At 34.9% G+C, this 16,365-nt stretch overlaps 1 protein-coding gene across 1 annotated transcript in view; it reads right to left on the bottom strand.

The window, feature by feature from the left end:
- Positions 1–507: 507 nt before the first annotated feature.
- Positions 508–16,365, bottom strand: part of LOC118743587 (protein Optix) — a 170,639-nt gene continuing 154,781 nt past the window's right edge. Inside the window, exon 2 of the mRNA XM_036476350.1 lies at positions 508–1,469. Coding sequence (XP_036332243.1) covers positions 743–1,469 — 727 coding nt within the window. The 3' untranslated portion in view covers positions 508–742. The remainder of the gene's footprint in view (positions 1,470–16,365) is intronic.

Raw genomic sequence — 16,365 nt, 5'->3', positions numbered from 1 at the left:
TAGTTTCAAAACCATTCGTATTCTTTTCAGGAAGTTAGCAGCGATTTTTGGTAAATGTGTCACAAAGCAGCATTTGCATTCTGAATATAAATAATATCGGTGGGGAATTTGGGAATACTGAAACCTCAAATGAAAATGAAGTGTTTTATGAAGACTAACTGCTTTAGGAAGCAGGAGATACCTCAAGGCATATCTGCGAGATATGTAATAAATATTTTTCTGTTTTTAATTTAGGAATTTCGATAATGCCATAATTAATCGCTAGAAGAAACCATTTATGTACATGTGACCATACATACTCATTTTAAGGGGGACGGGGTTGAGTATGGTAAGAAAATAACTTGTGTCAAAACCAAGCTAATTGGACAATGTTTTTGAGTACTACCTAAACACATATACTCATCAATTGAACATACAAAAAAGCAGAAAAGTCTGTTTTACGAAAGCCAAGTCATGTTGTCACATTTTATTTACTTCCTTTAAATTTTTTTAACGTTTGCCATCTTTTTACATTAAAATAATGCAATATTTTAGCCGCTATTAATTTCGCACAGAAAAAGTAATCTTTTGACCTAATGTGCAACGTGATGAAGGTTGGAAATAGGAGTAGGAAGCGATTTTCGAACATCCCGAATTTCTTCAACACTAAACACATAGTTTAGACGCGGATCCAAATGCGCATATCTACTACTTTTACTGGTGTCGAGTTTTAGTACTTGTTTAGGTGTCTACGGTTGGTGTATCATGTGATCTCTGATGGTGCAGCGTTGTGATTATTGTGTGGTATTTCTGGCGACGTTGAGAATGGTCGATGCAACATCTGAGCGCTATGGTGATGATGCTGATACACCGAAGTGTCCTGTAAGGCGGCCACCGTACTCAGGGTCGCCGCTATACTGTTGGCCGTGGAGTTGAGCTTTTCTGGAGAATTGACGCGTATTTTCGGTGGTGTGCAATCCACCGCGTATGCAGGTGGTGGCGGATAGTTAACGGCGGCATGCAGATGGCTGCCATTTAAGCCATGCGCCTGTGCCGGTAAATGTGGTTGTGGTCTGATGACGATGGGTTGTATCGGGAATTGTTGGGACATTTCCTTGAGGTTGCTAAAACTTTGCAAATAACAACCGGCATTGAAGAGACTGGTGGCTGTGTCCAATTTGAAGGCTGGCAAGCAGGTGGATAGCGGTGCGGTTGTAGCATAACTGGATGCTGCTACCAAATTGCTAGCTGATAAAGAGGTGGCCAAGTCGCGTGGTTTATCACCATCAATGCTGAGACTCTCTTCACGATCGTTAGCGCCATTCGATGTAGAACCCGGACTGTGCTGTAGTTGAATACTACTAGGAACAGGTGAGTGGGTGCCCAATGAAATGTCTGAATCTGATGTGTCCGATGCTATTGGTGAAGGAGCTCCTTCCGGTCGTCGACTACGACAAAGCAGGCCGGAATTGTTTTGATTATGTTGTATTCTGAAAAGATCGAAAAAAATGCGAGATGTTAAATTTTAATTGGAAATACTATGTATAGTATAGTAGTATAGGCGAAAAGTTAAATACTTTATTTCTAGTGTAAGAGTCACCAAAAAGGCTAAATTCTGCATGTGTCATCCAGTTGATTCCAGCTAAAATCTTCAGCGAGAGAGTTTTACGAATATTGTCAAATTCTAAAAAAGAGACTACAAAACTGGAGGGAGACGCCTTAATGCTTGCCATTTTTTAGAGCTGTCTTTTATTTTGCAAAAAAATCAAAGAAATTTATTCAACTTGTATATCAAAAGTCGCTGAGTTGTGTCTACTCATTAGCTCCATCTAATATGTTATAAATTTATTTATTTAAAGCTGTTATCACTAGTTTCCTTAATGCATATTTAATTGTTTGCATGAAAAAGAAAACTGAACTGCATTCAAAAACTATCAGTTTTTGCACTTTTTGTTATAATATCAACATTATTATTCATTTCGTAAGAACATTAAAAAACAAACAATATTAATACCGGGTATGACCTCCTCTCACGTTGATCACGCATTGCACTCGGGAAGGCACACTTTCGTACAGTTTGCGAATCAAGTCTGGCGAAATAGCGTTATACCAAGAAATCTCAATGATTTCTTTCAACTTTTTGAGATTACTCGACTTTTGCTGGCGTACCTTTCTTTTTAAAATTGACCACATGTTCTCAATCGGATTGTGGTCGGGGCTATTTATTCCCCGGCCATGACATGGACTCAATCCCCAAAAGAGACTTGTACTCATTCACCTATTAAGAGGTAAATGTTGTGTTATAGACAATTTGTTAAAATAAAAATCTCAATATGCCTAATTACGGCAGTACGCTTACCGCTATGGAGCGGTGACAAGGTGCGGAATCATCCTGAAAAATTATTTTTGTTACGTGCTCGCTTAGCCCTTCAATACTTGATATAAGGCCGTCTTTAATGATGCCAATGTAGGCGGGGCAGTTAACGTAACACTCCAGTCACAAAATTTTAACAACTCCATGGATTGTCATTGCCCCCCCATACCAGTGGCGTAGCCAGGGGGGGATATGGGGGGATAGATCCTCCCCCTTCGTCATTGAACTACAATTATTTACTTTTGAATTAATAACACAATACTATTTTATCCTTCTGATTTGAAATTTTTTTTATTTCAGACGGATGACAAATTATCTTTTAATGAATATATAAGTAGTCCACTTGCAAACAGCGTTATGTGATTTTATAAAAGCAAACCATATTTAAAAAAAAACGTCTACGACAATAAAAAACATCCGAACTGTATCTTTTTTTATTACCTGAAAATTTGGATAAATATGACCCTAATACCATTAAAAAATAGCATTGCAGTATGGTAGATTTGCAAATTTTATATTTAAAAATTTAATATTGCAAGTTTTGAAACAGTAACTTTTACATAGCTAGCTTTTTTAGCTTTTCGCGTTCTCTCCTCTAGGAAGATTAGTTTGCTTCCTTGACCTCTTCCACTAGACACCGAAACTACCACGTTTTCTTGCAGTTTTCTAAGTTCATACGAAGAGGAGACATTTGAAAGTGTATAAATAAGTATTATAGCGACTTTTGCAAGAGTAGTTAACATTTCATGCTATTTTTTTTTCAGAATATAGAAAAAATTTCAGTCTGCTGTTAGTGGACATGAAACCCACCAAAAACTAAACATCTAAAAATAAAAATTACATAGCGCACTTTGCAAGTGGGCTACTCAATTGTTGAATATGCTATCTTATTTGTCGGCTTCTTTTTATACAATTAAGGAGCGGCTGAATGGTTTAATGATGTTAGCGGTAGATAATGATGTGCCGATTACAACACAAGAAGTAATTGAAAGAATGTGTGTTAAGCAACAAAGATTAAAAATCGCTTTATAAGTAATAAGATTTTGTAGACTTGTAGATAAATAAATGTAAATAGATACGCGTAAATATATAAATATGCAGATATATTCAATGTGTAAAAACTGAAGTGTATACTAACGAAACTTCTACAAAACCAAACTGGACTACACACTAATTAATTAAAATGGTGTAGTAATTTAATTTTTTAAATTTATATAAAGCATGAATTCCCCATGGAATAACCGAGTAGACAAAAAATATATAACGGTAGAAATGGCACATGCATACATATATGGAAGAATGCCCACAGGCGACGCGCTATAGGAAAAACACGAGTTTTTTTTCAAAATCGTACATCTCGTAGATCGTAGAAAAGAGATAATGGAATGCAGCATTTAACCCTTTAATGCAGAGTCTGTCATATATGAAACGCTTTTTAACCCTTTCAAGGCAGAGGAAAAAGGTTCTCAATATGCATCTGACGTGCTTTTCCTCATGTTGACGTAGATATTAACCGTAGAAAATTTTTCCATAGTAAAATAATAATAATAAAAAAATAATAATAAAAAAATATAAATATTAAAAATAAAAATAGTTAAATAAAAAATAAAAATAAATAAAAAGTACGTTGAAAACATATTGAGAACCATTTTGCCTCTGCCTTGAAAGGATTAAAAAGCGTTTCATATATGACAGACAAGGGTTAAATGCTATACTTTCGTAAAGATATCGACCAGTATAACCATTTTTGTTATATAAATTTTTTTTGTGAAAGCTGATAGTTTACGAGTTACTAGAGTTTAAAGGTAGCTTTTCTTTTTCCAATCTGGCCACTCGGGTACAGCATCCAATGTCCCAAAAATCGAGTCTTAAGATAAAATAAAGAGAAATCTTTAAGAAACAGTGCTAATGGTGTATTAAATATAGTGTTTTCTAGTGGAATGAGAGCCAAAATCCAAAATTAAAAAAAAGTGGCATTTTGAACGGTATTTTGAGGGTAAGGTTATTGTTGTTGTAACTTCTCTATAGTTATCCTATGTTATATGATCATTTATCTTCACGATAAAAGAATTTTCATTCCATTATCTCTTTTCTAAGCGAAGATCTACGATTTTGAAAAAAAACTCGTGTTTTGCCTATAGTGCGACGCCTCTAGCCATTTTAGAAATTTGACTAGAAAGTTAGGAGACTTGCGGTAGGGTTCAAGATCTAGATGAATTCCTGGAGGTATATTTACGGAAGCCTAGTGATCGACGTGCAGAGATTAGAAAATTATCGAGGGAGCATTGAAAATATTCGGGAAGGTGAAGGCGGCAGAGTCTATGTACCAACACCCCAATAGTAATTTATGTAGAACTGATGTAGAACAATATACTTATGTATGTTGTACACGAATGTTTTGCAAATGCGAATGTGAACATTGGCACAGAGTCCACTCTAATATTGTTGAAATGGCTCTAAGTCTGTCTAGCCAGGGTGCGGACAATAACCGTATTTTAGCTTTAGGCGCTAAACGGTTAAGTAGTATATCAAGCAACATGGTGGGCCTTCAATAAGTGCTGCTAAAAGTCTAAAAAGCAACCTAGAAATAATTTTAGATTCCTCCAGCGAAAGCGAAGGCTCGGATGTAGAATTTGGAGACATTAAAAAATGTGAAATTAAAGCTCAATCTCAGGCCTATCTTTAAGAAAAACGAGCTCATCTCGTTGAAAATCCTCTCGATTGGTGGAAAACTAAATTAAAATACCACAAATTGCCAGATCTGGCCCGCAAATATTTGAGCGCTCCCATCGCCAGCGTTCCAAGTGAGCAATTGTTCAGTGCAGCCAGCCTTATATTTTTTTTGAAATATAGTCAGTTTTGCCACTGTATGAGTAATTCCTCAAAACGTGAGGAATTTCGGGAGCGCTTGAGTATTTTTATTTTGGGGAATTTTTGTGGAATTTTCTCAAGATATATTTGCAGATAGCAAAAGCAACCACGTTTTACACAAGAGAATTGTTAAATCTCTCTGCAAATTTTTGAACAAAAAGCTTTCCGAAGTGTTATAAAGGGCGAAATACACTACACAAGCGGCTTGTCAAACATTATTTCCCCATTTCGCCATACACCATGCCAGTGGCGTAGCCAGGATTTGGCGAAGGGGAGGGATTAAAAAAAATTTGCATCGACAACTTAAAGTTGTGATACACAATGGCTAGAGGCGTCGAACTATAGGCAAAACACGGTTTTTTTTCAAAATCGTAGATCTTCGCTTAGAAAAGAGATAATGCAATGAAAATTTTTTTATCTTGAATATAAATTATCATATAATATAGGAAAACTATAGAGAAGTTCCAACAACAATAACTTAACCCTCAAAATACCGTTCAAAATGTCACTTTTTTTAATTTTGGATTTAGGCTCCCATTCACATAACGCTGTTTGCAAGTGGACTACTCATATACTCATTAAAAGATAATTTGTCATCCGTCTGAAATAATTTTAAATCAGAAGGATAAAATAGTATTGTGTTATTAATTCAAAAGTAAATAATTGTAGTTCAATGTCGAAGGGGGGGGATCTATCCCCCCATATCTCCCCCCTGGCTACGCTACTGCACCATGCAAACATGACTCGTTCAAGCAAAGAATTTTAGTTTTCTTCCGGTTCACAATGTAAAAGGGTTTGGTTGTCTTCGATTTTTCTCTCTTGCGTCCTCATTCGGTAAAAATTCCGTTGCGAATGAGGCGATTTTATCATACACAACGTAAGCGGTTTGATCAAACCTCAACATGGCGGTCAGAGAATCAAAAAATTGTGATTTTTGTCACACATTTCTCTCAAACGGCTTGTCAAACCTTCAAACACCCCCATACACAACATTAATAGCTTTAAGTAAAGGGATATTTCGCTTGATTTGTCAAGCCCCTTGTGTGGTGTTTTTCGCGCTTAAGCACATCTGCATTTGCTGCTAAATATTCAAAATGTTTTCGAGAATTTTTTTCATTCCATCGTTATATTTTCAACTTATGTATGTATTTTGAACTTGCAAAATCTCGGTAACGAATGGAGAGAACATGCATTGTTCGATCATAAGGATATTCATATTGATTCTTCATTAGATTATAGGAAAACAGTTTTTGAATTAAAAGATTCTTCAGGTTCATATAAGTTTCCCAATTTAAAAAAGAATTATGTCTGCATTGCTTAATATAGCTCTTTTCTAATGCTTCAGTAGAACGTATATTTAGTAGTTTAAAAATGTGTGGGACTGGCCTGAGGACCAGATTGAGCAAAAAAAACAACGGTGATACTTTGTTTGAACCGCAAGAACAAATGTACCAATTGAATGGGAGAACGTAATTCATTTTTATTCAAATTCAAATTCAAATTTATTTATTTAGTTCGTCTATGAAACAAGTTCTTACAGACTACGCATAACAACAAATTAGTAATTTGTTCGGATTTGGAGGATTTTTCATATGGTTTTGAGGAATTTGGAAATTTTTTTATGGCAACACTGAATATAGTAAGCCGCCTTTGAACTGTGACTACTAGATTAAAACACTGTATAGGTACGGTGACCATATTAATAACAGCCGGATACGGGAAAAAAATTATTTTGCAAATTTGTTCTTAAAGCCTTCTTCCGTGATCCTAGATGTATTAGTTCTGAAACAGTATTCTTATAGTAACATAACGAATTTGTATGATAATTTTCTCGAGACTTTTACCCCATAAAATTTGTTAAAAAAAATCGTTAAATTTTAGTATAAGTTGCTAAGGTTTGCCAATAATTTTTTGACATTTTTTTTGTTGACGGTGACGCATTTTTATACCCGAGCGCACTTGTGCACAAGGGTATTATAACTTTGTTCACATAACTTTATTTGTAACAGCGAAAATGAATCGAGATATAGACAAATGTATACATAAATGATCAGAATGAAAAAAGAAGTCGATTAGGCCATGTCTGTCTGTCCGTCCGTCCGTCCGTGTAAACCAGAGGTTCCCAAAATTTTTTTTTCTCGTAGACCCCTTTCAAAAATTTACTGAACCCCCTGCTGATACATTTCTAAATATTCCCAAAGCTCCTAAAAAAAAAATAAATGTGAAAATTAGATTTAGCAATGTAAGTTTGCATCGCGGGTGAATTCAAAAACTAAATTCAGAGTGGCCAAAATTAAAGTAGTGTGTTCTATTTATAAAAGTAATGTGGTTACACACTTGTAAGTTTTAAAAAATAGAGCTCGTAAATACATCAAAATACTCTCTCGCTCGGAAGAGTTAGATTTTTTAAGAGCACTGCGAGCGCTAGCGTTCAGCGTTGCCGTTTTGGTCCGATTGGACCAAAATTGGTAGGTTCATTCTCCTTTGGTAGCTTGGTTGGTTTGATGAACCTTTTGATAGGCAAAATTTTTTTGAAAAAAACAACCAAATTGAGCATTAAAATTTGTTCGCTTAATTTACGTTTACACGTTCAAAACATTGCTTTCACTTTGCTCACACGTATAAGATTTCTTAGTTTTTTCCTATATTTTATTAAGCAGACAATTTTCTGCAAACAAAAACTCACTTCCCAAAGCTATGACCGATTGGCTGTTGAAATAGAACCAGAAATAGTAGTCTTGAAAGAAAAATTTATGATAGCCAATTTGCAAAGTGAAACGAATTTAGGATTTTTTGCATAAATGTGTGATTTTGTTTTTTCACACACAAAGAAAAGATGTTTGATATGAATGGAATTAATCTCAAAGGTATTTAAATTTTTTACAAAAGTTTTTATACAATACGTCAATTCTTTTATTTATAGGCCCTATAAACAATAATATGTGTAGTTTTATTTTTACTGTTAATTTTTGTAGTTAAAACCCCCGTAAATTCAAGAAGCCTAGCTTTAATGATGAACAAAATTTTAGTAGTTTGGAAACTGATTTGGTAGGCATTTTGGTACTTAAAAATATTTTCAAGTGGCAACACTGCTAGCGTTATTAACATTATCTTCACCATAACTCATCAAATGCTCGGCTCACTCGTGACTTTGCACGTGGAGTATATGTAAAACAGTTTATTTGTGTTAATGGCATCAAAGTGTTCCGCAGTCTCATATTCTTCAATGCAAGATGGGCAAATTGACTTGTCATTTACGCCTATCACCAGTGTTGCCGCCGCTCAAAGAACTTTCTAACCAAGATTAGACGAAAAAGTTACCAAATGTAAGGAAAAATAACCAACTTTTTTATTGGATTAACAATTCAGGTCATCACAAATTCTTTTTTATAATACGTATAGAAAAAGTTTACAAACTAAAGAAAATCAATTTTTATTTGCATTTTTAAAAGTAAATTCTTTTAAGGCTGTAATATGTAAATACATATTTTATAAAATCAGTTTTCCCTTATTAGATGCATATGTATGTATGAATGTTAATATCTTCGTAAACATTACCACACTCTAAATGACTTTTTTAAATAAGTACATAGGTACACAGTTTCCAACTTCTTTGTAAGAATCAATGAAATACCTAATCAGCGTGAACAACCACATTGTATATATTTTAAGATTAAGATTAAACAATTAAAAATTTGACTTATTGAACTACATCGTCGCTCAGCGCGAAATACCTCGTATACGCCAAACGTAGTACCGCGTATACGATGGTAAATAAATTTTACAAAAGCGCAAAAAACCGATTTTTTCAAAACTGTGGAATGGTATTTTCACTGAATCTACTTGCTATAAGATTATTTTTATTAATCTTAACTTAAATTAATAAAGTAAGCAGTAATGGAAAAAGAATAACCAAATCCCATTTTCATTGTACATACATGACGTGGTATTGGATTCCGCATATACGAGGTATTTATATATGTACTAAGTATTTATTCATTTGAAGTAGTCTTTAGCCGACCATGTATATTATGCATTCTGTATTTTATAAAACAAATACATACATATGTAAGTAATATTAATACATTCATTCCAAATATTCTTACTTGGTTTCACTGCTGGGGCTGCCACTGCTGCTGCTACTCTCCTCAACCTCGACAGGTGTAGCTGGCCTATGTCAATTAAAAACTACGGTATATATTAAAAAATAACCTAAACGGGAAAGATCTTAACAACTTCACAGGCAAGAAAAAAATAACCAAAATTGGTTAAAAGTAACCAAAACGGCAACACTGCCTATCACAGTCAGGTGTTTGTGCCACGTGAAGTGACCAGTCAGCAGTCCAGCAAGTTATCTGCAGTGTCGTCTGCTCAGTGAGAGCAAAACATTAGATAGACCTTGTGAGATTGAGGGCAACAAGAGTTTTGCCCTCCTGCATCCCCTCGATGCCTCTCAGTTTTTTCTGAGCGAAGTATTCACCCAGTTTCTGATGGTGGCTTCGATTGCCGAAGGTGGGAGTGCTAAAACTGGTTGCAGACCGAGGAATGCCTGGTCTGAGCAAACTCTGGCCAAATGATCAGATGTCTCATAACCATGTACTCCAGGGTGATCTGGCACCCAGAGTAAAACAACCTCGTTATGTTCACCATCATATTTTAGTCGAGACTTGCATTGCCGAACTAGTTTGAAAGTACTTAAATAAAGGGCTGGTCAATGCCTTAAGTGCAGCTTGGTTGTCACTGCAGTCACATAAAGTCTTTCCCCTCCACCTATGTTCCATCACGTAGTCCATGGCTTTGAGTATTGCGATTACCTCAGCCTGGAAGACCGAAGTATATTCCCCTACAGAAAAGTAAAGTTTATCTCTATTAAAAAGACCCCAGGTCATGACCCAGAGTCAGTTTTGGAGCCATCAGTGAAGATTCGACAATGTGTGAGTCCGGTCTCAGCGATGGAATCAAACCAGCATTCAGTATCAGGGAACTCAACATTATAGAATCTCTTCAACAAAGGTAATGGTGGCGTACTATCTTGTAGAATTGAAAATATATAAGTGCTTAAATCTCTGCCGCCAGCAATTTTCTCCGCGCCCCACTCATTGTCATACCAGCAACCGGTTCTTTTTAGTCTGCAGGTGTCCTCTAAGGCTTCCCCACGTATGAAAACACAAAGTGACGGTAAGCGCAACAGTGCGTTATACACCACTCAAAAAAATTAAAGTTAAAAAAAGAGGCTATGAAGTAACTATTTTGGTTCTTTATATCGAAACCAGATAAATTTTCGTGGACCCCCATTTACAACTCATGGACCCCCATATTTTGTTCACGTCACTGTGGACCCCCGCCGAGTCTTCCGTGGACCCCTGGGGGTCCACCTGGACCACTTTGGGAATCACTGGTGTAAGCGATTACCCGAGCAAAAATTGAGATATCTCAACGAAATTTGGTATATAGAATGCCCTTTACCCATCGGAAATCGGACCGTAACCACGCCCACTTCCCATATAACGGTAATTCTCAGAAATACGGAAATGGCGATATTTTAGTTACTATTGAAGCTTTTTAACTGAAAATTGATATTTACAATGACTTTTAGACGTAAAATAAAAATACTATATTTTTTTGGAAAATGGAAAAATTACAAACAAATGTATCAATTCATAAAATCTATTAATTTAACGGAGTTAACAAAAGAAAGCAAATAATTTAATTAATTGGCTTGTTATGCAACATTACATACACATGAATGTACATATGTATGTATAAAACTATATATGTACATACTTATATCAAATTTATATACCTCACATAAAAAACACTTTTTATATGATGCTAAGAAAGACATATTTAGGAACATAAAATTTCATTTCGTTTTGTACTAAAATACACCCTTTTGCACTCAATGCATAAGAACTTATATGCTAGGTATGTACATAGATATAGTGGTCCTCATAAAAGAATTGCGATATTTTGACTGGTTTTGGCATTTGTCTTTTGTTTATTGTTTTTTTTCTTATAAAAGTCTAGCTGGTATACAACAAACACCATATAAATTCATATTTCAAACTTTGTACAAAAATTGAAAAATTCTGTTTATTTTCACCAAGATTTCAAACTTTTTAATCACAATTTTGGTATGCAGTTTTGTAGACCATTTAATTCTAGTATAATGAAGTTCAAGTTTCAAGCTACTATAAAATCCCGTTAATTTTTGTAATTTTTTTTTACTGGCAATGTCTTCCATATAAAAGAAAATTGTCGAACATACTTTTGTATGGAAAAAACGTTAAACACTTTCAACCAAAAACACAATAATTTTTGTGAGCTGTATGCAAATGTTTTTTGATGTTGGCTGTTGTCAGCCGCTTCACCTGAACATTTGAAAAGACATTCCAAAGAATCGGCAAATAATCGGCGAAAAAAGGCCGATGCCGGTGCTCAATCTTGTGCCGATACTAGCCGATGCCGATGCCGACTAATCGGTCGGACTCTACAACATACCAAACAGCTGAACATTTTAAGAATCGGACAATAACCCCGTCCACATCCCATCTAACGGTTATTTAGAGAAATACGAAATCTTCGATAAATCAGTAAATACTATAGCCAATTTATTCAAAATTGATGTTTGCAATAATTCTTTAGCAAAAAAAATACGTTTATGATAAAATTTCGGAAAATGGGCGTGGCACCGCCCTCTATGACCACATATGTTTATCTCGGTAACCGTTCGATCAATTTGTACCAAACTCCGAATGATTATTGTACTTGCCACTTAAACGCAAACCATTGAAAATTATTGAAATCGGACTAGAATTACGCCCACTTTCCATATAACGGTAAATTTCAGAAATGCTTGAAACTTCAATATTTCGAAATTTGAGGACGCTAATTTACTCAAAATTGATACAAAAAGCAATCCCTTGAAAAGAAGTAACATTATTATAGAATTTTGGAAAGTGGGCGTGATACTGCCCACATATAACTATATAAGTTTTTCGAAGATGTTTGAAATAGGGATAAAACCACCCCTACTTACCACGTAGCGGCAGTTTTCGGAAAGGTGAAAAAAACGATATTTAATAATTGCGCCGGGTATCTAATGTTCGGTTCTACTTGAGCTTAGGCTTTTTTACTTGTTTTCATACAAAGTAAGTATGTTCGACCATTTTTTTAAAAGAGAAGCAAATGGGCAGCACTTTTCACTCGCACCTTATAATACTCAATTTTAATGAGTTACAAAACTGCGAACCAAATTTTTTTCTAAAGAAGTTGAAAATTTTATTGAAACCTTGCAGAATTAATTTTTATAGTTTGTTGCACAAAGTGGGAAATTTGGTATTATATGGTTTTTGTTAGGAAAGGAGCTTTGCTTTCATAAATTAAACAAATAAACTAAGGAAAAATAGCCAAAACTTACTAAAATGTCGAGTCCTAATTTCTATTTTAGTCACTGTATGTATTCCTCCACTCGAATCACAGCCATTCAGATTAGAAAATAATAACTGTTTATGGAGAAAATTAGTATCATATGTGTACCAATATCACTTAAAACTCGTTTATAGGCATGCCATTTAAATGAGCAGTTAAGGCGTCGAAACACCGAATACAGGACAAATACAGGAGATTAAAAAAAATACAGAACATTTGGCGTCCCGCATAAAATAAATAAATTACCAGGACAATGGGACAAAAAAGAGGACTGCCCCGTATAATACAGGACGGATGGTCACCGTTTGTATAGGTTAAGCGCTCGTTCAATGTCCTAATAATTTACAAAATTTTTAAGTAATCAAAACGTGAATATGTTGAATTACAAGTAATTTTTAAGCATACGACCAAAGCGACTTCAATTCTCATATAAAAATTTAAGACTATAGTTAATCTCTTTATATTCCAATGATCAGATTTAAACCAAAGTAGAATGGGACACCTTTCCTTTAAAAAAAGAATTATAGAAAGCGGTTAACGTGGTCCAAAGTTATGCGGTAACATACATAAAAAATATATATATATACATTCCGACGAACTGATAACCTTCCTCCTGTTTGTGAAGTCGGTTAGAAAGTGAAAATGAAAAAAATATTTTGCCAGAAACACTATGAATCACTAGAGTTTGGGTACCTACAATCATCTTTTGATCAGATGCATTTTCAGTTTTTTTTTTTTCTTTTCCTTTACCGTGCTAGTATATTAACTTGTAGGCATATATCGTCGCTACCATGTCAAACTATCAAATGTGCTAAAATGCTTTTTCATTTACGATACCTTGTGCATACATTTAGAATGATACGTAAGCAAATCGTCGAATTTTTAGTTTTCTTAGAAGCAGAGAATACTGGCTTTAACAAGATGTCGAATCCAAAACTTTTTCCTAATGACCACAACATTTTTTACAACAGTTTTTTTGCTCTCTTGCAATTTTCACATTCGTTAGTTTGAGATGGTAGCGACGATATGTAATACTTCTATATTGCTAGTACAATATGATCCCAATGTGTTTTCAAGTCTAGATTCCCATTAGAATATAGTCTATAGATATAAGCTCAGTTTTAAAAAACTTATTCGAGTTTAAATCACATCCATCTTTTGTATTTATATTTTAAATAAAATTAATAAAAAAATCTTCAACCGAATCATGTAACTTTTTTAGGTGCAATCTGTCTCATTTAGGCGAATTTATTTTATGATATTAGGTACAATCAGCTTTGCCAGGTTGACGTTTTTAACGTCATTTGGACGTTTTTTACATCCTGTTGACGTTTGGACGTTTTTTGTGTAAAAGAATGACGTTTTTTAACTTCCCAGTAATTTTTCTCTGTTACTAAATCTTGTAAGTAGAACTGATTTTGAATTATTTTCTTAATAAATCCTTACAAGCTTTGTTTTTTTGCAGCAGCTGCTTCAAAAAATATTTATTCTTTCAACACAGATGACTTAACCCTTATTTAAGCGCATAAAGAAAATGACAAAATTAGTCGCATGTGGCCCCTTATTGAAAATGTAATGAACGTAAAAAGGCTGTAATATTGTCATGTTCCTTCTTAACAGAACGTAATTTAGCATTTTCGACAACAGACCACTTAACCAAATGTTTACAAGAAAAAAATATATGTTAAAAATCAACGCGATTCTTTAGCACCTTAAAACTTGCACATTATTTCCCTGGAATTTAATGGGCTATCAACCTGCATACACAAAAAATTTTAAAAAATCTGAATAAAAAGTTGAAAATTTAGCTGATATTTTGCCAATTTTTTATAATTTTTGCAGAAAGTTTGAAATGTGGATTTATATTTTGTTTGTTATATAATGAGCTAGGCTTTTATGGAAAAATAATAAACAAAAAAGAAACAGCCGAAATCGATGACTTAATCAGCTGATCACAAGTGTATGTATAAAATGATTTTTATATTAACGATCTCAAACCAGTTTGGAATGAATTTTAAATGTGAGCAATTGACATTTTAATATACCTTACGTACCTATGTACCTTTGTATACAATGAAAGTTTAATAAGAACAACTCTTTGTGCATACATTTGAAAAAGACGTTTTTGGGAAGAAATGACGTCTTTTCAGACCAAGGGGGACGTTTTCTCATGCCGAAGACCTGGCAACACTGGGTACAATATGAAATTTCTATTTTTCATCCCTGGTTCTTTTGTCACTGAAGCAAAGGAACTTCTTTGAGTGATGGTGACCCTCTGTTGTTGTTGTTGTTGTAGCAGCATACAAGTTCCCCAAAGGATTGTTGTTGGAGTGACAGTCCTTGGCCAGATATAAATCTGGGTCGTTCCGGTTACGTAGACCCGACTGTCGTGGGAACGATGGTGATCCTCTAACTTGTCCCAATGGCTAGCAGTGCAATATCCTGCCCATTTGTAGAGGTCCGTTTTGATATCATTTTTGTTGAATCCAAGAAATGGGCTAGGTCCAACAAGTCATGTATCTACCCCGTTTTTTAGCTTGTAAGTCCGCATTTGCATTACCATCATAGCCCTCATGACCAGACATCCAGGTTATGGATACCCAAATGAGTGTTCTATCACACTCTGTCAAGGTTTTTGAAGAAAACAAGTAGGTATATGGGGTTTGAGGACAGATTGGCTGTCCGAAATTGTGGAGATATTTGTTCTGGCATAATGTCTGTTTAATAAGACGTGAACGGTCCCAAGTATACCTGCTAGTTCCGTCTAGAATATCGTTGCGTCTTTACTTAAAGGAAAAAATGAGGAATCGTAGCACCCGCCCGCGTAAGCTGTTTTGAACCATCGGTATACCATGTTTGTGGATCATCGTGCAGCCACGTTTGGTTTCTCTTCGAATCTTCACGAGTGGGCAATGTGATCTTGTACCTCTTCGTAAAGCAGGGGATAGGACCAATTTGGTTTGAGAACAGGATTTTGGCCATGGTGACCTCCTTTCCTTTCCCTTTAAGATTTCAAGGTGTCTGGCCAACCTTGCAACCTTTGAATTTATTTAATCACTAGCAAATACCTGGCTTGCTTCGCGACGCCTGATAAGAACTTTTGCGTTGAGCAATACAAAAACGGTGTTGAAGTGCAATGCGGTTTGTAATGTAAAAATTATTAGTTTAGGTTGAAAGGACTGAAAATCAGGACCTTCCTTACTCATAGGCCAACAATAATAGCACTGAGACAACATATGGTATATGTACTAATCTCCTTCGATGCTATGAACTCTTATTTTCTGTGAGATGTTTGCAAGTATTGCAAGGTTTGCCGAGAGTGCGTAATCTTCTTCTCTAATCCGGAATTTCTACCGTGTTCTTTCTTATTCTTCACACTTCTTGATATACCGATGACCCCTTGATGTGCCTAGGATATCTGTGGTGCTAAAACAATTTTGCGCTTATTTGCTTTATTAAGTCATCTAAAAAAATTTTTTATAGGGGTATCTAAATATCTTGATACCAGTGCCACCTAAGTTTTGGATCAATTTTTTTGCAGAAGCGCTTCTTATCATAATTAATCCAGGTTGTACTATAAAAACGGATTCTTTAAATATCTCGACTCCAGCGCCATATGTCTATGATGCAGAGCTTCCGACGTTGTTCAGGGCAAACAAATACAATTATGAAACAGTAAGAAAGATTTTTAGTTTAACACAAATTAAAGG

This window comes from Rhagoletis pomonella, unplaced genomic scaffold (genome assembly GCF_013731165.1).
Source record: "Rhagoletis pomonella isolate Grant_MI unplaced genomic scaffold, Rhpom_1.0 Rhpom_scaffold_00007, whole genome shotgun sequence".
Taxonomy (NCBI): Eukaryota; Metazoa; Arthropoda; class Insecta; order Diptera; family Tephritidae; genus Rhagoletis; species Rhagoletis pomonella.
Note: the sequence above shows the minus strand (reverse complement) of the source record. Positions and strands in the feature narration are given on the sequence as shown.